We start from the raw sequence: 25,130 nt of genomic DNA, 5'->3' as shown, positions 1-25,130 counted from the left end.
CAGGAGCTCATCGTTCTCCATTACCACCATCAAGTTATCAATTCTGAGAATTCTGTGTTCTTCATCAAAACAAAGGATTTCATTAGGGTAGACAGAAGACAGAGCAACTCACAAGTGTCACTACATGAGCAGCAGAGAGCTTTTTTTGTTTTCCCAGGCAAGACAGGCAACTCATTCCTAAATCACTTAAAATTTCTTGGAGTGAAATTAAGAGACTGTATCATTCCCTCTGGCAGGTCACCCCAGAAGTACAATTAGGCCAGCTCTTATGCTTTTAGGATAGCACTTATAATAATTATTGCTGGCATTTAAAGGTACCTCAGCTCCTGACTCTCTGCACTTGCATGAAAACTTCAGACTTGTCAAATAAAGGCATTTCTGGCCCTCCTGAGCTGCTTCAATGCTGCTCCTGTCCAGCTTCACTCTCCAAGGCAATTTCTTTCAATGACTCCTTTTAAGACAGGTCATTACAGAAGCTAATTATGTTGAGCAGTAAGAAAGAAGAAATAAATCACCGAGCTTGTTCTCTTGAGCACTCTGGACCCACCTGGTTTCTGATCATAGCTGATCCCACCTGAGAGCCAAGCTCCTCCTGCCACGGCCCTGCGCCAGCTCCTGGAGAGCCTGGGATGTCCTTCCCTCCAGGAAGGGTCAGAGCAGCACACGCTTACTCAACTCTTGGCTCCCATTGAGCTTCTCTCCTCAGGTAAGAGCAGCTGCTTTCTGCTCCTCCCAGCCAGTTATCAAGTGTGCTCTTCCCCCGCCCCTTCCCATAGGGCTTAAAGCTGGTTCCAGATGCAGAAAGTCAGGCTGACTGTACAGGTTCTGCCACAGCAACATTAAAGTAATTTTGCTCCTTTATCATCATCCACCAAACAGACAATGCCCCAGCACTGCAGTAGCTGCTTTACTGAGACGAGCTCCACAACACAGCCTCTCAGAATTTAGTGTACAATAAAGGGAGACAAACCTTGGAAATCCACATAGATTGGGGAGGTCCATTTCTGGGAAGAGTTACCTGAAATGGCAACATCTGAGTTTCTTTAACATTGACCTACATAATTTTATTAACATTATTCATATGTAACAATCATGTACTAGGCAACTGTCACGGTAAGAAGTCACATCTGAATTCTTACTAAGAAATAATAAGACACAGACCTCAAAGAGGAGGAAAAGATTGCCAAGGAAATCTTTCTTCAATCTTTCCAAACTTTTTCAATTTTTCAGTCTTACATGATGAAAGACAGAGACAACTACAGAGCAGCATACCAGTCATTTCTTTCTTCTTTAATACTTTAAGTTAGAATGAAAAAAAAGGACTCATTTTTAGTATTCCCACTTCTCCTCTCCCCAGTGCTTTGTTTTTTCTTTCAGGTGGTTCAGAGCCCACCTGCCACCAGGTGGGAAGTTGATTTTCTTATTAGTCCTGCATACCAATTGGTGAACATCAGAAGGACCCTGTTTGATTTTCAAAGTCTATACCTCACAGTAGAAAAACAAGTCATTCTCATGAGCCCCTGGGAAATGTTTTGAAGTCTAAAAGAGATCAGTGAACCCACTGATGCAACGTAACTAATAGGACTAAGACATTCTTAACGAGAGTGTTTTAGGGAAATATTTATCACACCAATTATTCATTCCAAAAAAAGTATTTTAATTTTAATGTTTTAATTATGCATTTTAAAAGTCAGTGCTAATGAACCCAGGTGACAAGGGGTGATGTTTCAGCCAAATTCTGCTCAGATATTGTAGCAGGTCTGAACATTTTGAGAGTGATGTATTAATCTAAAACAGCATCCATCATGTTAAAGGTGATACTTCTAAGTCTTTATGCCTTGCTCAACATTCCTGTACACTGAAAAGCCAGTAAAACTTTGGCCAAGTGTGACTCTTGACCAAGCGTACAGGGTAATTCTTTCTCCCACATAAGAGCTGCTCAGTTCTTACTTCTCATATTCAGTTTTATTTTGAGTGGATAACTCAAAGGAGAATAACCTTTAGCACTGAAATATCTTCTCAGTCTACAGAATTCCATGTTCTTGTATTCTCAACTTTGCTACACAAGATGAGGGCATTGCTTGCTCCTGGTTTTATTTTAAAGTTTTTAATCAATTTGAAGGCCTTGAAGTTCTACATCGCCTTTAAGCATAAATAGTGTCTATTTTATAAATATGATTCACTACCATCCACCTGCAGATTCTTGTGAGGACATGTAGAGGTTCTAGCAAAGGTCACTTGGTATTTTCACCAACTATCACATCTTTTTTTCCTGAAAGAGAGAAAACACTTTGTAACCAACTCATTACATCAAGGTATGAGATTCAAAAATGTTCCTTAAAACAGAGATTTTGTCAGTGAATTTTCCCTTCTTTTTGTGCTGTCAATCATTCCTAGAAGGTTGCCACAGATTGCCTTGAGTTCCCACTGGTGCACTGTGCATTTGCCAGTCTTGCTGTGTAACTGGTCCTGATTTTAACATCAGACACCTTCCTATTCTAGCAGCTTTCCAAGAACAAGAAAACCCACACAAATTTTGGGAAAAGCTGAGGCATAAGCCCTCTAACAGTCAAATACATGCTGGAAAACTACTTCTAATGAAGAGCTTTGGCCATTTTATTAATTGACTGAAATCTTCTCTACTGTTGACTTAATCAAGAAAGCAGCTTATTTTTTCTTCTCTTCCACTACCCTCTTTGGGCTTTTTTCTTTAAAAGGTAGAGAAAAAGTATGTTGGAGATGAATAAGTAAGTTTGTTTTGGACAGAAGAGCCTGTCCAGATTGCCAGAGACCGTCAAGGCGTTTGAACCAATTTTATAGTATCAAACTTTCTACAACTACAGTGTGTGAAGGGCCAGTTGTTAACTCCCAACAAACTCCAACACAGCTGCCAAGCAGTCCCTGCACAGCACTGAGGGGTAACTGCTCAGTACAAACCCAGACTGGCACAATTCTTTAGCAGAGCTGTCAAGTGCAGCCCTGAGTCAGCTGAAGCTGCTGTGCTGGCCTTACCAGTCACTGAGATGAGGTGGATGTCTGTGGAACAGCCCCTCCCAGGACAATGCTGTTTTTTTCTGTCAGGGTTTTCAGGGTGCTGGTGGCTGGGGACTGCAGAATTTTACGTGAAAGCCTCATTCTGCCATCAGTGGGATCACGGCCAAAGTATTTAACCTGGTAAGGAAACAAAGTGCTTTCAAACTGAGCAACTTCAAGAGCTGGAAACAGCATTTTCCTTAAAAGATGGGGTGTTGGGTTTGAGTTTTTTTCAGTTTGATGCTAGAAAAGCAAGAAATAGGCATCCTTTAGCCTATTTTGCTGTCAAATACTGTGGTGCCTAGATAGCAAGACGATGACATTAAATAAATCTAATTTGAATGATCAGGCCTTTAACTATCACAGAAAGGGAATCCAATATGGAAAAATATTTGCTTCATAAACACTATATAAATAATTAGGAAAAAAAGTCAAGTTTTAAACTACAAGCAGCATTTTATGAGCATTTTAATGTTAAAAAAAAATTACCTGAATTTCTTGTCCAACTTCTAATCCCAGGGCACTAGGGTGTTTAATCTAGAACACAGAAATAAAATTATCAGAGTTTGTTATAAAAATCCCTTCATTCAGCGGCTCTTCATGCTACATTTCAATCCAGTGGCTCAGCACTACCTTAGGAACAACAGGTTTCTGAATATTACATGGAAAAGGGTATTGCAGAGCCAAAGAACTTGGTGTAAAAATGACTGCAGGAGTCACACAGTCGATTCTTTGCAGCTTTAAGTACAGGCCAGGAAGTATTAAAACAAAAAAGTGCTGCTGATTAACAGCTTTTAACCTGGAAATGGACTGTGGAACAAGAATAAGTGTGTTACAGCCATGCCAACTGGATAAAAAAAAAATCTAATTGCCCATTTTATACCTGTTTAAGGATGGCTTACCTTTCTTTGATCCAGCTGTGAAATATGAAGTAATACCGGGGTCATGTTTGGGTACAGCTTTACCATCACTCCAGAATCTCTGCAGCAGGAAACAGCACAGTTATTTCAAAGGGCATCAAGAAAAGTCCACATTTCACTCTGCATATGGTCCCCAAAGCAAGCACTTACAAACTTCTCACAAACAAAATTTTACTCATCCCTTTTTAGAAATCTTTCATCCACCATAACATGTCCTCTCATTTTTCCTTAACTGAAAATGGATGAGAATTTCTTATTTCAGGACAGTATTTCAGTAATAGGTATGTAAATGTAATTTAAAAATGTCATTTTTACAAGACAAATACTGTGATGAAAACCGGAAAGCAAATTCATACCACCACTTTCAGATTCAAAGATGAAAAAGGCTTTAAGTTTTATAATTTAGAGACATTCTAAATACTAAACAAACAGAAAAAAGAAAAAAAAAAGCCAGCTTTATCAGGAAACAAAATAATTTCACCAGAAAAAACATCAGAAATTATGCAGGTGCCAATATCCCCAGCATAAGTTTGTCACTCTTAAAAATACAATTACTATTTTACATCATAATTAGGTATCAGGAATACAGCTGTGTAAATAAGTTAATTTCAACTCCAAAGCACTCTTTATACCTTATTTCAGTAATTGTGGCTGTATAAATTGCCCCAAATTCCAAATTAACTTCTTGCTGTAGAAGAAAAAAGAAAAGAAACCAGTAAGACACAAAGTCACAAAGAGCAAACTGAAGAAGTTAAAGGCAGAAGTCTGTCCTTACATCATCTTTGCAGATTTCCCCAATGAATTCCCTGGCTTCGTGCATTGCCCCCGGTGTGGGGGCAAACACAGAATATGTCTCTTCATCCAGCTGACTTACAGTCACACCTGAAAAAGGGGATTTAGGACAGCAGTCAGGGGCACATTGCAGAAAAGTCACACTCAGTAAAGACTTGCTCAGAGCAGAATAGTTTTGTACACTCATTAAGACCTCAGACTTCTAATCATTATTTAATCTTGTTCAATTTAGGCATTGAACAACTGCATATGGCCACCACCTCCTTGCAAATACCTTGATAAACTTGTGGGCCATAAAAGAACACTAAATTATTTTTACAATCCTTTAAAGGCAGGAAAAAAAATCCTGAATAAAATGTTAAGGGTTATGAATCAATTTCCCAGAGATTTTTAATAATACTTGCATTAATACCTGAGGGAAATGAAAGTGTTTTGGAGCAGAATGGTATAATTCTTTGCCCTTCTAGAGTTCTGTGGCCAGACCAGACAGGCTTACAACCAAAGGGAAACAGGATTTTTCCTCCTTTTCTCCACCCCAATCCCCTGAGAAGCATTGATCAAGTTCACCACAGCATTAAGGGTTTCAGGTCCCAAGCAGAGCATCCACCTGTGCTCTACAGATATCAGAATTTTTTTATTTTCAGTTTGCACTGAGCATTGAAACAGTTCAACATACAAGTCTGAAACAAAGGGAACACGTGAGGATAAATTATCACAGGAACCAAGAATGTCTCACCAGTCTGTGCTTGAAGTTTTTTCAAATTGTAAGCCCCAGGACCAACGAATCTTAATCTTTTTGATAATGGAACGTGGATCGTTTCTAAAAGAACATTTAGAAATCCTTTGAAGTGCTAAATATAATCATCTTGAAAGCTATCACATGAAAGGGCACATTCCTTTTGCTTTTAATCTCTTACGGCTACCTGTCATATTTGCTGAACAGGGATGTATTTACAGGCAAGAACTGAAATAAATGAAGACACAGAATACACTCCGACAACTGTAAATTACCTTAAGCCATACTGATACTCTCATTTATATCAATTCTCATTTTGTGAGAGCTTCACGTAACTTCACATAAATTCTACTAGTGGTTTCTGGTGCACACTGAAATAGGAGTGCTGCCCCATGTGGCAATAAAAATCCCCCCAGAATAACAAAAAATAACTAAAACCCCTTCACAAATTATCCCCACAGGGCAAGGGCAAAAATATGTAACAATCATTTAAAAAAAAAGGTATTTTAAGCAGAAGTTTATTGCTAAAAAGGTAATTATGAAAGCTATGAATTCACACAATAACATTACCTACAACTGGTCCACTTTCTTTTCTGTTAGGTCTGGGTTTTGCCAGTGTTTGGTTCATAATTTGTAAAATCTCCCTCTTTGCAGCTAGAGGGAATAATAATAAAAAAATCAGTAATTTTGTACATTCTTAAAATAAATATATGAAGCTTTTGTTATACAGTCGTAAAACATTCCTTGTCAAAACCTGTCTCCTGCCTAGCTGCGGAATGCCAGGCTGAAACTTTTCCAACTCATTAAATCCTTATTAAAGCACATGGCTTCATTTTCTCATGTGCTTCAAGAATATTTCAGCTGCACATGTCAAAATACAGATGGCAGCAAGTTTCACTTGTAAATATAGCTGAATTTATGTGAAATGAGAGGAAGTTTGCTGTTATTTTAATAACTTTATCCTGCTGAATTTAAACAAAGTCATGTAACGCGTGTTAGTCCAAATCATGTAATGGCTGAAATTACTTTCAAATTGGTTTGGAGCTTATTGATTAAGCCAAACTGGTTTCATAAAGATAGAAGGCTTGTTTTTTTCCACAATGAGGATGAAAAATGAATAGTTTATTGTTTAGTTTCATACAACTTAATCCCATTTATCATTTAATATAATAGAATGGGTGTAAATCCAAGAACAGACCTACCTGTAGCTTGCTGAATAGCTTCCACCACAATTTTTATTGGTATTCCTGGCAGCTTTAGATCAACCTGACATGAGAAGAATGAAGTGCCATCAACATGTCAGGAAAGCTCTTCTAATACTCTCCCTGAGTTTCACTTGAGGAAAATTTCATGTCACAATACCTGCAGTGCTGTTATCCCTTTGTTGGTGCCTGCCATCTTGAAATCCATATCTCCATAGTAATCTTCAATTCCCTGCCACCACAGACAGACAAAACCAAGTTGAAGTAATTTTCTCCCACTATATCAAAAGTACAAAGAAATTACTTTTGAGACTTCCAAGTTTTCTTCAGCTTTATCTTGCTGTTCAGAATTAACACTGTTCCTTTCTCTCCTTGGAAATCAAGAGCTTTTGTGGACAAGTTTCTGATCCATAGCTGATCTTGTACTGTCAGTGGCTGCACATTTTCCTCCCCAGCCACTCTTCCAAGTGCTCAATCTCCACCCAATATGTACTGTCTTTCAGTAAATTATTAATCTTTTTTCTCCCATGAGGAAAGACAAAATTAATTGTAATGAGAAAGCTTATGAATGCTTAAATAACTAAAAACATGAAAAATAAGAAACATGACTGGACATTTAATACAATTTTTTCAAAATAAGGGAGTAATTTGTGAGATGAAACAAAAGATGCACCTGATTTTTCCAGGAGTGATGTTCCAGAATTGACTGGGTAAAAGGTTACAGAAGAAGGCCACAAGAGGAATTTTTCAGCAGTAAGCTGAAAGTATACAATATTTTCAACAAGAACAATGCGAGGAGCACTCACCAGGATGTCTGTCAGCAAGCGATAGTCCTCGATATCCCCTTTTCCCTGACTGCACTTGGTAACGAGGCCTATGGCTACACCTGCCACTGCATTTGATACCGGAACTCCTAGAAGTGACAAAAAAACCCCGATTTTTGAAGTCTTTGGTCATTTCCAGATCCTGTAGCACATTATCACATGCAGTTTATCCTTGTAAGTGTCTTATTTTGTACCTGCATCCATTAATGCTAAACTTCCACCACATGCAGAAGCCATTGAGGAAGACCCTGGAGTTTGAATACAGGAAAAAAACAGGGATTAAACACTGAAAAATGGGTAGGTTATTTTCCTCATCCTATAGCATAAAAATGCCCCCAAATACCATTTTATTAAACCAAGAAAGGTCCATTCTTCATGAACATGCTTTTTATTTTAAGTATTTCAGGTAATAGTTACTAAGAACATTTAAACTGAAATCTATTATTTAGCATGCCTATAAATCAAGTTTGTCAAAACAAAGCTTTTTAAGAACCAAATTTAGTCTCCAGCATCAGGTTAAAAACAAGAAAATCCTAATACCATTTGATTCTAGGACTTCAGAAGTAACTCGGATTGTGAATGGGAAATCCTGGGGTATAACTGGTTTCAAAGCTCGTTCTGCCAGTGCACCTGTTTAAAAAAACCCCAAAACAACCACTAAGTGATCCATCAATAAAAATCAGATAAAATACTGGAACTTTCAGCATGGGATTTCTCTAGTCTGGACTTACCATGTCCAAGCTCTCTTCTGTTCATCCCAGTAACTTTGCCAATCTCATTGGTTGCATAAGGTGGAAACTATGAAGGAAAAAAATGCATACACAGAAAATTAACCTGCTTTTCTTTTCCGTTTTAAAACATACACTTAAAAAAACCCCATCTTTGAAGTGTTGGTGCATCTCAAGATAATATACATTAAAAATAAAATAATCAAACCACCACATGACTTCTATCAGTCACTTTGTTTGCAAACCAGGACCAGTTTAGATAATGTTTAGGAAATGTTGTACTTCCACAGGACTAAAGAGAATAAAAGCAGTAGCAAGGTAGCTAAGAAAGAACACAAGAGGCTTCCTCCAAAGAAACTTGTCAAACAACCTAGCAGAAATGTTATTTCTGCCACAGAGATAATGGAACAAGATCTGCCTGTAGGAAATACTTTGGGCAAGCTCCAAAGGCTGAGAGAGATCCAAGATGTAAAAGCATTTATTTACTATTGCTGTGCCATGTCAGCTGAACATAAGAGTTTACTAAAAATAATAGCACAGGTTAATCCTGCTTTCAGTAAGAACCTGTTCTGAAGGAGCTCACCTAATGTTATGGCATTTAAAAGCCTGTATACAATGCCAATTTACAAATTACCCACTGCTTTTCAGGAAACCAGCACTTCTGCTCACATAAATTCATGCATGAATTAGCATAAATACATTTTAGCAAATCTAGAGCTAATTTATAACCTTGGAAGTGATCAACTGCACCTTTAAAAGCAAGATATGAAGCCCTTCTGTGAAATCATGCAGAAAGTTGTAACACAGGAAAAGTCTCACCTCATAATGCAGCATGAAGTTTTTATCTTTAATTCCACTAATAATTAAAAACAAGACCATGTCAAAACAGGAGCAACCAAACATGTTTTACACACAACAGGTAATTCAAACGAATATTGTTATGCTTACAAATGGACCCAGCTAAAACCAGCAAATCAATACATTTGCTGATCACCCACAGTTACCAAAATTAGAGAACATGGACAAACTCTTCTGGGGTGTCAAAGATTTAGCTACAGTAAAGCTGAGACATTAAAATGTAAAAGCTCCCACACTGGGATGAAATCACTGGGGTGACATCACTGAAGTGTGGCTTTAAAGGGAGTGAATTTCACTTCAGCAATAAAGTGTTCAGAGCACAAGGACCAGCTTGCTACATCCTAAGTTAAATTTTCCACAAATATTTTAAATATCTAAACCAGACTGGATGTTACTTGTAACATTCTCCAGTTTCAAATGTGTGCTCCGGAATTAATGTCACCCTAACACAAACTCACTGCCATGATCTCTGAAAAACAGGCCACTGCAAAGTCTAATTTTACACATTTTTCAGTCCTAAAAAAGTATCTACATGGAAGTTCAAGGGAATTTTATCAAATGTGCTTAAATGCTCACCCTCTTGCTACTACTGCCAAAGCACCAAGACATACATACCTCACTGCTGTGGAGATAACGTCTGACTTTACACTCGATTCTAGAGAGTCAAATGTAACTGTACACAGAACCTAAAATAAAAATGAGCTAGAATAAAAAATAAACCCCACTTAAGCCCTTCCAGCCTTCACAAATGTTACTGTTTATGAAGAATCAAAAAGAACGCGTTCAGCAGCAAATGAGATGCCATAACTACCACTTGTAGAACCTTTTTCTCTCCAACACACAAACTTATTCCTAATCTGTAAAGATCACACATCCTTACAAGCAACCCTATTTAAAAATACTAATTTAATCCTCCTTAAGTAGGAGCCAAGAAAAGTTTGCTCCCTAAGAAACATTTAAGAGACAGGGCCAGCTGCAGCCACAATGATGTTTGTGCCCGTTTCCCACATGGACTTGCAGCGGGTGTTATTTTTAGTGGGATAAGAGGGGACAACACTGAGGAGTAAATCACTGTCTGCAACTGCCATCCTAAGTCTGTGTCATAAGAAGTCAGATCATTGGCTGACAGTCTTCTAGCAAAAGGAGCTATAAAAGTACAGAAGACCAAATCTCGAGTACGATCTTAATTCAATCCACCCAACAGCTAACACTTTTGGCAAAGAAGAGAAAAAAAAATCCTCTCATTATTGCAATTTTTTTTGTAAAATTTCCCTAATTGGTTCAGGTTGCGTATGAAGTTGCTTTTAAAAGATTTCTCATGATGTGCCCAATTTAGCAGTGCCCTACACACCAATGTACTTACCAACCCACACATCACTTCTGCTTGTTACTATTTAAATGTGAAGAAAAAGAAAACCTGGCATTTAAATGAAAGACCCAAATCTTTCAACTTTTGATAATTCATTGATAATTTCTGATGTTTAAGTGACACTACCTGTGTTTGACCTCTTTGAAATAAGGCTGATCCATGAAGCATTCTGAACATGTTCACTTCACATTTAATGTCTCTGAGGGAAGTCAGATCTCTCCCATCACACCTAATGACAAAGAGAAATGAGGAGATCAGTTAAACTATAGTCTTGGATTAAAAGCTGACAGAAATATTATCAGTAGGAGTTTGATACACCCACCTTCTATATTCATTTAGCACTAGATTTCTAAAAATATCCTTTGAAACCACATTGAAAGATTCCATGATTTCGTAAGGCTCAGCCTCCGGAAATTTTTCTGGGTATAGAAAAAAAATTGCATCTGAAGTTGGGAAATTAATTTTATAGAACTTTTACTAAAATAGCTTCCAACAAAGAGGATACTCTAACTGCAAGCAGTGCTACCTCCATTGACGTATTCTCAAAATATTAACAAAAAATAATACCTTTCAGCTGTTCTTCTGTTTCAAGCCTTATTTTGTTGATCGCCTCATCTCTTGAAATCTAGAACACAGGATTTGCAAGCAGTTAACTCTACAGGGCAGAACAACAACAGAGGTTTGGGGCTGTTTGGTTTAAAGATCTGCAAAAAAATTAAGGAATAAGAAACATAACTGTCACACAAATTCAAAAACCAATAATGAGGCTGGAAGAGACCTCAAGGGTTGTGTGGTCCAACCTTTCTTGGCAAAAGCAGTCTAGACAAGATGGCCCAGCACCCTCCCCATCTGAATCCTAAAAATGTCCCACATTGGGCAATCCACCACTTCCCTGGGGAGATTATCCCAGTGACTGATAGTTTTTCCCAAGGAGAACATTGCTCTTGTGCCCAACCAGAACCATTTCCCCCTGATCCTTTTCATGTGACTCCTTGGGAAAAGGAAGTCTCCACCTCCACATAATACAAGCAAATATTCTTGTCAAGTTAAGAACTTAGAGAACAATTTATTATTATTATTACAAATACATGCAGGGAAGGAGACAAGGTTAAATTACAGTGTCACTGAGGTTGGAAAAGACCCCTGACATCATCAAGTCCAACCTCTGATCACCACTTTGTCAACCAGACCATGGCAAATTCAGTCTTTCCTTAAGAAGGAAATAAGCTTAAAAAGCTTAAAGAACTCAATCCTACTACAGTTTCATTATGATTTTAATTAAAAAAATAATCATGATTGATTACTTACTTTATCATGGCTTGAATCTGTGAACACTGCATATATCTTGTTAGAAGCAAGTCTTTAGGGAGAAAAGGAAAAATTTTTGAAAACACAGCTTAAAAAACACTTCTGTAACTAGGAGGTTTTTTGAGGACTAAATATTTGAAAAGTATTTGGTGAAAGTACCAGACTCATAAACATTCCTACATCTGCATTATTTGTTCTGAACTTACTTCTTTGCAAGTTCCACAATCTCTTCAGGAGCAATAAATAATTTCTGGACAGTTCTCTTGACCACACCCTGCTCCTTCACCAGCTGCTGAATGCCCTGGATGATCTGCTGTGTCTGCTTCACCCCCACTTTGATGGCATGGCAGAAGTCTTGCTGCAAGATGTTCTCAGCAGTTGCTTCCAACATAACTGGCAATGGAAGGATAAGAATTCAGTAAATTCCTGTTTTATTGTTCAACAGCAATCTAACATTAAACTGCATAAATGAGGGAATCTACTTAACCAGAAGTTACCTATCACTGTTGTTTGCTCCCACTATTGTATAAAACCCCACATTTCAAAGATAAGGAAAACATCTGCAAAGATTTCCAAGCCCTCAACAGACAACAATTAACCTACTTACCAATTTGACTTTGTGAAGCTCCAGCAACAACTAAATTTAGAGCACTAGAGGCTATCTCTTTCCGAGTTGGATTGATAACAGTCTCTCCATCCAGCAGCCCTACCCTCACTGCACCTGCAAAGAAACTCCAGAAAATCATTTATTATTATAATAAGGAAGCTCTTTAAGGCATCACTTTACTTTGAAAGTTACACAGCTAATAACAATAATTAAAGCTACATACTAATTTTAACATATCAGCATGTTGACTGGATATTAAATCTAGAAGACAAAACTACCCATTCAGTTTTTCTTTTGAGTACTATTACTGGGTAGGGCAAATAATGCCAGTATTACACACAATGCTGTGAGTGTACTGGGAGTTTTTTGTCATTTCAGCACATGTTTTCTAGAAAAAAATAGGCAGCTGAAAGGAAGATACTTGTTCAATATTTGTTCTTGGGCAGATCTTTTCTCTTCCCAGAAAATACTCACAATGAAATAAATCTCTTTCTGAGTGAAGAAAAGTATTCTGAACCAGCTATTTTCCAAGTGATGCTTTTCAATAAATGTGTTTCTCTTAAGAGAAAACTAATTTATTGGTCTCTATAGTAGACTATTTCCATTTAGTCCAGAAAAAGTAAACCCTTGAAGTGCAATAATCCTATCCATTGTAAAATTATTTCCAATGCTTGAAATGTAATGTTTAGATTCAGCTTCTGCTTTAGAAAACAAAGTACCACCTGTGGTCTAAATGTTCCATTACATTAAAATCACCCATAATTTCAAAATGTTTACTTACCAATAGGACCATTCCAGGGGATATCAGACAAGGCAAGTGCTGCAGAAGCTGAAAGAAGACAAATATCTGGATTAGAAAAAACCTGATCTCATTAAAACCCACCAAAGCACCAATTTCTCACAGCCTTCTTACCTCCATTAATTGCCAGAATATCAGGATCATTGACACCATCTACTGCTAAAAGATTACAAAGGATCTGGCATAAGATAAAAGACAATAAATAATTTTGACCTATACATTTTTATTCACCGTCAATACAAAACTAAGGACACTAAAAAACCCCACATATCTACAGAAGTCTATGTTTCACATGGAAATTTTTTCCAGGTATTTAAAATAGAAAGCTGACAATAAAGCCCCATTAATAGATAATATTGTATCACATAATATATAAAATATTTACTATTAGCATCTTTCCTCTATTGTACAGAGGAGATTTTAATTTTGCTCCTGCATCTTGACAACAAAATTTGGAACGAAGGATGTAATAATAAATAATTTAAGACAAGGACATAAGACAGACTAAAAAGCAACATTACACTTATTTGTGAAGTGCAAACTCTTCCTTGATGTTAATAAAAATAGTTTTTCTTGAAAGAGGGCCTGTATAATGAAATTTTCCTTGGCCATATCCAAGTTTTCTGTTTTGAAGGTAGCATGACCTACCTGTGTATCATAAAAGTAGCCTGCTGGGAAGAGTGGTCTGATTGACCGATCTGCAAAGGAAATAATCAAACTTTTCGTAAGAAGTTCATAAGAATTCAAAAGAATTTGGGTTTCAGTAGTTAATATTCAGTTTGTCCTGCAACGACCCCACAAGAAACTGACAAAAATGGTTTAAAAAAAAAAAAGAGAGAGAATAGCATTGAACCCAGAAATGTATTTAGCATGACACATATAACCTCAAAATTTCAATCATATTGATAAATAAATTACATGTTTGTTTTCTGACAGCATTATAAATGGCTGTATTTTCAAACACTCACAAGAAAATGACAACATTTTAAAGTACATTGTAAATAAAAGGTTTCAGCCTACCTATTACTCTGCTTGTAAGAATTTCTTTATCAGTGGAACCAAGCTCTCTTCTTAGATAGTTTGTAGGAATTCTTCCTGCTGCAGCAGCTTTCTGCCGGTAGTCAACCTTCCAAAGAAAATTCAGGTATTATTAATGACAACTGATTATTTACTGCAGCACCACAGAATCCCCCACAAGGGACCCTTGGCATCATCCAGTTTCAACCCCAATTATCTACTTCCCACCCTTAACAATCACAGTCCTTTGAGGCTCACAATCCAACCAGTTTTCCACACAATCAAACCTCAACATCTGAGTTTGGATGGTATGGCAAAGTTCACAAAGCCTTTGAAGAAAGCCTTACTAAAGCCAAGGCAGGCAACATCCAGGGCTCATCCCTCACCCACACAGGGATCCTGGATTTTATCATCAACTGTAATTCTCAAGTCCAGGGTCTGTCATTTACTGTTTGCATTCCCCACTCTCCCCAGCACCCTGAACTCCACTGTTTAAGGACTATGACTGCTAAGTTGATCACTGATTAGCACAAAACTAATTCTGTCATTAGTACTTACCACTAATGGCATAAACTGAGATGGAGAGGGCTTGGTTTTGCTGACTGCTGTGACCATCACTGCTGTGTCACCTAGCTGTGTTAAGAAAAATAGGTAAAAACTGAAGTTATCTGAAAAGAAAATAACTCCCAATGTTCTAAACTTATTCACAAACCAGTAATTCTTAAGAATTATACTTTGCAGAAAACCACCACATAAATCCACAGTTCACACCACTGTCTTTGCTTTTCAAACAATTTTTTCCTATAAAATGCAGCTGTCCCCTTGTTAGGGATGAAATTGCCACTTGAGGCTCTATATCCCACAGGCTTTGATGCCCAAACAACAACTTTCAAGTTTCAGAAATTTTGAAGCAGGACAAATTTTGAAGCAGGACAAATTTTGACTTTTTTTTTTTTGTTTTTACCTGAACAACAGCAGATCCATCAGCAAACTTTGCAAGTTTTCCAGAAGACAGCTCCATCTTTCTAAAGGAAAGAAACAATCTGTTACATGAGCTTATAGTGAATTCATGTACATTTCCCAGCAATTTCTGCATTCACCTGTAGCCTCAACTGCAGAGAATAAAGGCTATGCTTCACAAGAGATATAAAAATCCTCCTTAGATATAAAAATTGAAACTCTTTGAGCAAACATGAACAAACCCACTTACATTTCAACTGCTTTAGCCTCAAGTGTCCTGCTTCAGCCTTAAGTGTCCTGCTTCTTTTACACTGAAGCAAAGCCTTGGAGCACATCAGCTATCCCCATCACAAAGGTGAATCATCACCTGTTCCATTTGGGTTTTAGCCACTGGAAAAGACCCTCAAGGGCAAGGGGAGCTGCTTGCACACATCGCACCACAGCTGCAGAATATTCCCTCCTTCGTGGCAGAGAATGGAGAGCAACAAGGCAATGAGGACACACTTGAGAGCGAGATATGGATTATTTATTCCAGGGTTGTGCTGGGTGCTATTGCACAAGTCCAGCACACCCTCCTGACTTTCCATGACTTTATTTATACACAGAAATCCAAAGCTGGTCCCTTTGCAAGCACAGCCCCTCTATTATGATTAGTTAGTAGTTTCTATACAAGTTATCCCAGGTAACTTGTTCACATGCTCAGGGGAACTGCTGGGCAAGGCCCTTATGACCTGTAGGTGTGATTTTCACTGATATAATGAACACAGTTCAGCTACAGAATCACAGAATGCTTTGTGTGGGAAGGGACACTAAAGATCACTGAGTTCCACCCCTCTCTATCCCAGGTTGTTCCAAGCCCCATCCAACCTGGCTTTAAACACATCCAGGCATGGGGCAGCCACAGCTTCTCTGGGCAACCTGTACCAGGACCTCACAGGGAAGATTTTTTTTCCCTAATATCCCATCTAAACTTACTACCTTTCAATTTTAACCCATTCCCCCTTGTCCTGTCACTGCACACCCCCACAAATAGTCTCTTCATCTTTCTAGGCAGCTCCCTTCAGGTCCTGGAAGGCCATAATTAGGTCACCCCAAAGCTTTTCTTCTCCAGGCTGAACAATCCCAATTCTCTCAAGCCTTTCCTCAGCAGATAGGTCTCCATCCCTCTGATCAACTCGGTGGCTTGGAATATTTTGCTGAGTTGGCAATGTACACATAGACATCCATCAACAATTTGATTTATTACGTCCTTAGGGCGCCTCAGTTCCCGGATGCCCCCGACTCAGAGATGACAAGGCTGATTCCACTGCTCCGGGCTCCTTTCTCGCTGATCAGGCTTGCTAGCACACCAAGATCCGACATCAAAAAACGTCGTGACTGAGGATAGCCTCAACACATGCCGCACTTTGCACCAGTTTTTCCTTGCGTTTGCCTTACTCTCCAGCCGGGACAGCGCTCTGCCCTGCCGCCCTCCCACACCCCTCAGAGCCCCTCACCTGCCGCCCACCTCCACCGTCACGGCCCGCCCGGGCCCGGGCTTGGGCCCCGCCGCGGCGCCGCGAGCGGGCACCCAGGGCAGGGAGGGGCGGCCCGGGGGCAGGACCCGTCGCCACCGCGCCGCGGTCCCGCCGCCATCCCGGGACAGCGCGCCCAGCGCGGCGCGGCCGCAGCTCGTGGCGGCCGCCATAGCGCCCCCGGCAAGAAAGGGCGGCCGTGCCATTGGCTCGGGGGAGCGGCGCCGCGGAGTAAGAGCGGAGCGGATTGGCTGAGGCGCCGCCGCGCCGGTTTCGGTTCCGTACGGGCGCTACAGCATCTGAGGAGGGTCAGGCAGCGCAGAGCGCGCGAATGCGGCTGCTCCTCCACTCTCGAATCCTGAGGTAAAAGGCGGCAGAAAAAGGTTCGAGGCGGCGCAAGAGGTGGCCTTGGAGCCACCTCGGGCTGGAATCTGAGGAAAACCCGCTCGAACGAGGGCTCGGAGCGAGGAGGAGGACACCGGCATCGGGCTGCCGCCTCTTCCCGCCACTTGGCGCCTCAGGAGGCCGAGTGGCGCCTGCAGAGTTGGTAACGTTACCGCCGAAAGGCCCCGACCCTGCCTGGGGGTAGGCACGAAGGCCGGCTTTAGTTCACAAGGGGAAAAATACCTGCCTTTGCAATTAATTTACTCCACAGACCTTGTTCTGTAACACACCCACCAAAATTTAAAAAAAAAAAACCCAGACAAACCCCAACAACAAAACCCAAAAAACAACAAGGAAAAAAAGCACCAAAAACCCCAACCAACTACAACAAAAAAGAAACCAAAAATAACCCCCAACACAAAAAAGCAATCAAACTCCCCAAAACCCCAAGCAAACAAACAAACAAAAACCACCAAAAACCAACTAAAACATACTTTAAAGCCAGGAACACCAAAATACTCTGCAATGTGCAAGAATGGAACACAGATACTGCTTATCACAAACTTCATATGCTCTTACATGCTCAGAGTGCATCAGAATGTCAGGGGACAGTGGTTTTGTTACTTTATTAATTATTCCTCAGTGTAATGCAAAATAGATTGGTAATTAGTGTTAGTTATATCACTGAGGTGAGTCAACAATAATATGATTGCGGAGATCTGATCACACCAACAGTGAGATAGTTTTTATTCATTTAGCCCCACATGTATCTGTCACACATCACCTTAAACTCATCTGCCATCTGGATTTAACAATTTAAATTTAGCAAGTAATTATTAAAAATCTTAATAATTTACTACTATTTTATTTCTAAAGCTGTTTTGATGTTGCTTGTTTACTTAACTGGAGTCTTCTGTCCAAGCTGTTTTTATAGGAAACAGATTCGAGACTGGGAGAACAGTCCAAGCAATAATTTTTCTTTTGTGCCAACATGTTTCTTATCTTTTTGGCAAGACACAAAAGAGAAGTAAAATGATCAGAAACTTGGGATTTGGCCTGGGCAAAAGGGCTGTTAACTTTATCCAGATTTACTATTTATTGATACAGTTTTGTTTGGTACAAGAATGTATTAGGTGGCAAAGCAGAAATGGTCCCCATAGTCTCTTGAATTCACATTCACTTTGCTGCTGACAAACAGACAATTATTTGGAATGTTTTTTTGTGTAATTATTACAATTGCTATTCTCACAGCCACCAAGATGATAAAGGAGTATTTCATCACTGTCATGGACTAACAAACTATGGCCATACCACTGTCATAGGAAAAGGATACCAGAGCTTGGATTTCATTCAAGATACTAGGGAGCAAACAAAATTCATGTTTAACATCATGAAAGAAAGCAAAACTATGGTTCATCTATTAAGAAAGATTTGCACTTCATTTCCCTCTTCATTAAATTTTCTCGTGTGTTTGTTTTTTTTTTTTTTTTTTTTTTTTTTTTTTTTTTTTCTCTTTTAATTCCACTGTTGAAAATTCAAACCAAAACCCCAAACAAGCCACAAAACCAAATAATGATTAAAGCTTTCAGGAGAGCAGCAGAAGTTTTTGAGCCTTTTCTAGCAGCTCAGATATGACCACCATAAATTCACCCCAGGACACTCTGCCACACTGAAATACACATATTTAATATCTCCCTGTGACATTATTCCATGGTTTTATGCTGTATGGGCCCTACTGATATTTATCTCATGGTTGTTAATAAAAGTAGGGGTTTTATTTAGGAGTAGCTTAAGCAGCTCCCTTTTGGCCACTTTGTCTGTGCCCCCTCCTCTCCAGCTCACTGGGTGTGCTGGTGCAGCAGAGAGCTCTTCTGCATTGAAGTTTTTCAAGTTCCTTGAGGAAATTAGTTATGATCCACTTAGTCTCAAGCCACATATTTATTTTGCCATTTATTAAACCATTTATTTATTTGGTCAGGGTCCATCTGTAGCTGATCACCCAATTCTATCCATCCCCATCCTGCAGCTCAGTAAATCTCTCACTTCAAATGCTACAGACACTTGTAAAAAAATGATGTGTGGCTATTTTAAGGAATGGTAAACATGCAACCAACTGCCCCAGGAAGAGGCTGTGACAATTTTCCATGCACTCCTCCAGTGGATGGCTTCTCATGGCTCTATTTTTTCCTGGGCTCATAAACAAGATTAAATTGAGCCCCTTACATAGTTTTGGCATAAAGCTCTACACACTTATTATTTGATTTATTATAATTTTATTTTAAAGAGGCAACCATTGTACAGACCTAGCCCTATAAAAGCAGCTCAAGATAGAACTTAAATTAAAAGCAAACCCAACAAACAAACAGCCTGACAGTGATTTATTTCCCCCTTTTTTCCGTCATTGCCAACAAGCACAATGCTGATAAGAAATTGTACCTGCAGCTGTTCCAGGAAAGATTCCCAGTGGTGTTCCAGCCATTCTACCATGCCCAGGTGGGGCATCCCATTCTGGCTTTATTGCAAACTGTGAAGAACAATTATGGCATCATTAAATAGTCCTGGGAGCCCTGGGATGCTGCACCTGAGCAAGTAACTTCTTTGGAACTGATAAACTTGTTTTAGCAAGATACAGACTTCTCATCCTAACTTTCTAAAGAAGCCTTACGAGAATCCATTGAAATTGCGTTACTTGAAACCAACTTATTTTCACTTGGCTTTCTCTCCTTATTCTTGTCCTGTTTAGCTCTACTTTAATTTAATTTCCTGCTGCATCTCTTGTGATGGCTTTCAGATGCCACTAGATTTCCTTAGCTGGTATAACTTCAGTGTTCTTCAGAAAACTCATGTGGATGAACTGTGCAATCACAATGTCTGGTCTGTGTCTCATTCTATTTTAGGGCAGCACCACCCCTCCTTCCTTTCTCCCCTAGGTTCCTGAGAGCTCTGTGCTGCTCTGTTCCCTGAGCAGATATGAAATGGCAGTATTCCCTGGGAATAGAAGGTGGATTCAAGCAGAAGGTGTAGGTGAGTAAACTGAAGCCTGTGCTCATCCCAAGCTGTGCTGTCCTGCCAAGTAAGTTGGAGATTTCTGCAACCATTTGTCTTATGGTGCTGCTTGAACACATGAGAAAGAGTTAAAAATGCAAATCCCCTTTCCCAAACCAGTGCTGTGGTTTCTAAACTGAGCTGGTGTGTTGGGTTTTTTTTACATTTTATTTTTGCACTCTATAAGGAGCAAGTAAGGCAGAGGGTTGAATAATTGTCAGAGCAAACTTTTAATTTCCAAAAGATTTATTTGGATGTGTCAGTAGTCAAAGTGCATGTGTATATAAAGCCTGTGTGTCATGCCCACAGTGTAATAGACACATAAGATATCATATTTTTTTTCATTTCAGCAGCAAACTTTGAAACCATTTGATTCCTAGTTTTTATTGCTGTGCAGCCTAAACTTAGTGAAGAACTTCAGGAAAGTGGTTGCTTTTTTTTTTTTTCTCCTTGTGGTAGGAGGCAACAGAAGCATAACACTAAAGAAAATATGAGCACGTTACTTGAACTTGTGGAGTCATCTCCTTCATGTTTTCTTGACCTCTCTTTTGTCCTATTTATTATCTTAAGTTGAGAGTTAAAGCATCTTATAAATCAATAAACTGGGTTCAACCAAGCCTCCCTGCTGGTGTATGGGATGTAATGTGTCTCCATAGGCCAGATTTTAGGTGTTTCACATGAAGGAAAAACCTAGACCTGGGCAATTGGAACTTCTGGCAGGTCAAAACAGGCTCAGCAGATGCAAAGGGTGGGAGCAGCCTCTGAAACTGAGGGGCTGTAGTGGAAACTTCTGTATTCAGCTGCAGGGACCTTGTAGCTGTGCTGGGGATTTGACTCAAACCTGTTCTGTGAACTGGCAAGGGCAGTTCACAGCCTCTGTGTTGTTCTTCTTTCCAGGAGTTTTAAATGTCCTTGACCATGTACTCTGCTTTCTGGGAGCTGTGGATTTGGGTTCTTTGACACTTAGAACCACTTGATTTCCCTTGCTCAAGTCTAGATTGTGCTGAAATAATTACGTACATGTGCTGCAAGATTGTATTAATGTGTATTTCTATCTAATGAAAGGAAAACTCTTCCCTTTAAAAACTCGGTCCCTTTAAAGGTGTTACCTTTATATTTTATACTTCTTTATTGAGCTGCTTTCTCTTTCACCAACTCCCCAGGAACCAGGAATGTTCCCAGTCAGTGGGACAAGTACCATGTGGATGTTCTGCTTGTATATATTTACTTATTAAATACATAGACCTGTTTGTTGTAGCATGTGAGATTCTGCAAGTGTTTCTTTTATCTGCAACATGTCTTTGAAGTAAATGTGCTTTATTTGAAGTGGTTAATGTACTTTGGTAGTGGGTGTTGAGCTGGGGGTCAGGTGTGTGCTGGGGGCTGCTCTGGCATTGGACAGAGGGAAGAAATTAATAGATGGGCCTGGAACACTGGCTTCACCAGAAAACCAGAGGGATGAGCAACCACAGTGAGAGTTACTTTTTTTGGCCATTTCACAGAATAACAAGTGTTCAAGGCAGTGTGAAACATCACATTTTAAGTCCCCCCTTTTCTCGGGGGGTCTTCACCATACCCTGGCTTTTCTGTAGTACAAAAATGGAGAATACCGTGCCCACGTTGGCAGGAAGCTCTCTGGGCAGAGTAAAACCCTAAAATGCGTGATTTGGTGTGTCTTTATTGAGAATAACCCTCTGCCATACGGTGGCACTGGTGAGCTGAGTACGGGCTGCGTTGCGCCCGCGCGGTTCAGGCTCCTTCTGGCTGTTTCCTGGTGGTGCCTGCAGGGCGCAGGTTCTGCCCATGCAACTCCTCCGTGGCTTGCTTGGAAACTTCCAAGGCTACCTTGAATACTTAGAGAGTAATAGAAAACAACGGCTTGGTTTTCATGTCAATTCTTAAATTGCATGGATGAGTGATTGGCACAGAAAGTATTTTTTATTTGAAATAAAGAGATAGATCTACAGAAATAGTAAAATTTTACAGAATTTACTATGGACAATGCTCTTCCTTTTTGTCTGCAATGAGAGTGGAGAGGGTCTGAAGAGACCCTAAATTAATGAATTAAAGAGGGGCACCTAGAGGTGCGATTTTTAAGCCTTTTTAGGCATTTCTGTGAACTCTGATCATTCAATGCTGTGCCTTTAACAAAGGAGTTGAGCAAAGTTAAATGCAAGAGCACTCTGATGTGTGGGGTAATGTCCAGATTCCTGTTTTCTAAACTGAATTAGCACCACTACTAACACTACAAATGACTTTGACCTGTGGTGTAAAAAATGCAAGTGAACATCATGTGTAATGCACAAAGCTTCCTGATGTGTGTGCTTGCTTTCTGTCAAGTCAGTTTTTGGGTGCCCAAGTTAAAATTATTTGTAGTCTAGAAAACACTCCAAAAATCCCATTTGAGGGCTCAGCACTGCTCAGGTCTCCTCTCTGAGTCACCCTGATCTTTGTTGGCTGTGAAGAGCCAAAGCTCTAATACTAAATGCATATGATGGGAATTATGGTACATACCAAGGAATATAAGAAGGTCTGAAATGACCCAAGGCCCTGAATTCCTTGAGTGATTGAAGGGCAAAGTGTGATTGATCTGCGGTGTGTGTTGGGTGATGGCACAAAATCAGTCCAAAAAGGTGAATTTGGAGCTCTTCAAACCCCAAGTTGAAAAGTTGTGATTATTTACCTGTGAATGCAACATTTTGAAATTTAGTGGTTGCTTGGGTATTTTTTTTAAACTTAGTGTGTTAATTTTAAGAGGCATTTTCAAGTAAGAGAAGCAAAAGCAAGACAGTGATTCATAGAGCCTCTCTAACAAAGAACAAAGCTCTGGAAACCACCAAGCTGCTGGAGGTGCCAAGCAGAAAGGCCCAGATAGTGGAGAAAGACAGGAGAGGTTTGTTTGACCACAACTTGTCCATTGTTAAAGCATCTCAGCCACTAAATCTTTTTTTTTTTCCTTTGCTCTCTGAAAAACTCCAGGAAAAAGCTTTTGAAATCTTGTTAGAAGTTGGATGTTGATGAAGCCTGAACTTGCAGCAGTGCAGAGTGTGGTGGACAGCACACTTGAAATAAAGCAGCAGCCTTGCAGCTCCAAGTCCTGTGGATTATGGCTGTTCCCCTTTGGCATGGTGCTTTGAATTTTTGTCCTCTATTTCAAAGCAAAACTATAAATAGGAGTTGGGAACTGTGTGGATGTGGTGATTGATATGGGTTTTTTTTTTTTGCTGTTCTCACCCACTTGTAAAGGAGGTCTAAGCTTAAATTAAGAGGCAATGATGAAGCAGTTTGTCAACCCATGATCCATTTCCAGTGTGTTTGGCTCCATTCTCTTGCTATGACAAATGTCACTGGCTTTACCAGGGCTGGGTCAAGCTCTTTGTATGGAGATTTGAAATTTTACCATTAATCAAATAGTTATTTCCTCAAAATGACTCTTTGGAATCCCTGAATGTTTGCATTATTTTTTTTTCCTTGGGGAAAAAAATCTGTATTTTTTTTTGGGGTATGAAGTAAGAGCTACACCTTGATATAGGTCCTCCTGATGAGAGGAGATAGGACATATAAAATGAAGGATGAAAACAGCAATAAAACGTTTTTGAGGATGATAAAAATATGATTTATAGTCAGGACCCAGTTATAATTCTCATCAACACTTACTAGAGCTATACTTAACATATCGCTGCGTTGTTGAAAGGAAAGTTGGTAAAGAATTCAGGTTGTGGTGTTTAATTCACACAGTTACCTGCACAAGTTGCAACTGGCTTGAAAAATGCCAGTATTAGTAAAAGTAGAGAAGAGTGGTAATTGTTTATATTAATGGGGTATCTGCCTTTTAAAACTATAGTCAGCCCTGTTTTGGGGTCTGAAGTGTGCAGAATATATAAAATTTTTATAGGGTAGTAGCAGCTGCTCCCAGTAACAGGTATTTGCATCACAGCTGGTAACAGTTCAGTGATTCAGCTGCAACCTTTGATTTATTTTATTGTCTCATAACTTCATACTGTGTGTTGGCCTTGATCTTGTTTCAGGTGTTGTCTTCAGAGCATCCCAAACCTGAGCTTTATAAGCTGTTTGTAAGTGTTTGTGTGGAAAGAGCATCTGAAGGAAATCAGGAGTTTCTCAGTGGTACACCCTGGTCTTTATCTATGTCACTGGAATGATCTTTATCAACAACTCCCAGCATATTATTCCCAGGACAGGTGATACGCTATCCTTCTGGCTTCAGAGGTTCCAACACAGTTCTGAAAAAAAACCCTTTTAATAAATGAATTTTTGTTATTGGTGTTTTCAGGATATTAAAAATGGTTGTGTGTACAGGCAAATAAAAATACAAAGCCAGGGCACAATATCCAGGGTATCATTAACTATGAGCTCTTTGCTGAATCTTCCCTCAGTGACTTTTTTCCTTCATGATTGTACCTATTTTCCAATTCCAAGCAATTGTTGAGTAGTTTCTACTTGTGAAATCTTCAAGCAGATGTAATTCTGTGCCTGCCATGGGCAGAAAAAAAATCTCTTATCTGTAAATCTTGTATTTTCTTCCTGACCCAGATACTTTTGAGAGCAGTGGAAGGTGGCTGGACTTGCATAGGAATTTCTGCTATAACAGGGGTGCAGTGCAAGATGCTGATGGGCACCAGCAAATTCACAACCTCTAAGGAGGCTGTGCAAAAAAAAAGCAATGCCAAGAAAATCCTCTCTTCACTTGCCATGCCACAAAATTTTGAGGCCAGGGCTGATTTTTTAACCCTGGGAAGAATTTGAAGCCTCTGAGGTTTGGGAGCCTCTGAGGTTTGTGAGCTTCTGGCCCTGAGTGGCTGAGCTGGAATAAAACCCACTTTCTTGGCTGACTTTGCAAGGTTTGGGGTTTGTTGGCTTCTGCATTGGGATCCCTGGCCAGGGCTGGCCCTGAGCACCAGTGGCCTTGGTTACATGCAAGAGGGAATATGCTTTTGAGGATTGCAGTGAAATACTGCTGAGGGTGCTTTTGTGGCAATGTGGGGTCTGTTCAGCACCTGCCTTTAACTGGGTGGG

At 39.6% G+C, this 25,130-nt stretch overlaps 1 protein-coding gene and 1 long non-coding RNA gene across 3 annotated transcripts; one reads left to right on the top strand and one right to left on the bottom strand.

The window, feature by feature from the left end:
- Positions 1-1,038: 1,038 nt before the first annotated feature.
- On the bottom strand, positions 1,039-16,840 carry PNPT1 (polyribonucleotide nucleotidyltransferase 1). The gene is made up of 29 exons (XM_053938882.1): positions 16,650-16,840; positions 15,158-15,218; positions 14,752-14,826; positions 14,197-14,302; positions 13,825-13,874; positions 13,291-13,354; positions 13,159-13,206; positions 12,378-12,491; positions 11,977-12,163; positions 11,771-11,822; positions 11,030-11,087; positions 10,785-10,881; positions 10,589-10,691; positions 9,709-9,779; positions 9,055-9,091; positions 8,239-8,305; positions 8,048-8,137; positions 7,702-7,755; positions 7,490-7,596; positions 6,844-6,915; positions 6,684-6,747; positions 6,052-6,135; positions 5,482-5,565; positions 4,729-4,835; positions 4,586-4,641; positions 3,936-4,014; positions 3,523-3,570; positions 3,013-3,171; positions 1,039-2,272 (listed from the first exon to the last, which is right to left on the bottom strand). The coding sequence occupies exons 1-28, from the start codon at positions 16,838-16,840 to the stop codon at positions 3,016-3,018; spliced, it is 2,382 nt and encodes a 793-aa protein (XP_053794857.1). The 3' UTR covers positions 1,039-2,272; positions 3,013-3,015.
- A 126-nt stretch (positions 16,841-16,966) lies between these two features.
- LOC128786117 (uncharacterized) lies at positions 16,967-24,660 on the top strand. 2 transcript variants are annotated; one of them, XR_008430183.1, is made up of 4 exons: positions 16,967-17,214; positions 19,982-20,075; positions 23,076-23,224; positions 24,125-24,660. It is a non-coding gene; the product is annotated as an uncharacterized LOC128786117 (long non-coding RNA). The 2 variants fall into 2 exon arrangements; XR_008430182.1 differs by having other exon boundaries at positions 19,949-20,075.
- Positions 24,661-25,130: the final 470 nt, after the last annotated feature.

This window comes from Vidua chalybeata, chromosome 3, assembly GCF_026979565.1.
Source record: "Vidua chalybeata isolate OUT-0048 chromosome 3, bVidCha1 merged haplotype, whole genome shotgun sequence".
In the NCBI taxonomy this organism is placed as follows: domain Eukaryota; kingdom Metazoa; phylum Chordata; class Aves; order Passeriformes; family Viduidae; genus Vidua; species Vidua chalybeata.
Note: the sequence above shows the minus strand (reverse complement) of the source record. Positions and strands in the feature narration are given on the sequence as shown.

What these genes read in the sequence shown, in the direction of transcription:
- PNPT1 (XM_053938882.1), bottom strand. Translation starts at nt 16,840, where the DNA reads ATGGCGGCCGCCACGAGCTGCGGCCGCGCCGCGCTGGGCGCGCTGTCC. An exon ending in GTTATCTCCACAGCAGTGAG is followed by an intron (nt 9,092 to 9,708) that starts GTATGTATGTCT and finishes TTTAATTATTAG; the next exon opens with TGGAATTAAAGATAAAAACT. An exon ending in AGCTATTCAGCAAGCTACAG is followed by an intron (nt 6,136 to 6,683) that starts GTAGGTCTGTTC and finishes TATTCCCTCTAG; the next exon opens with CTGCAAAGAGGGAGATTTTA.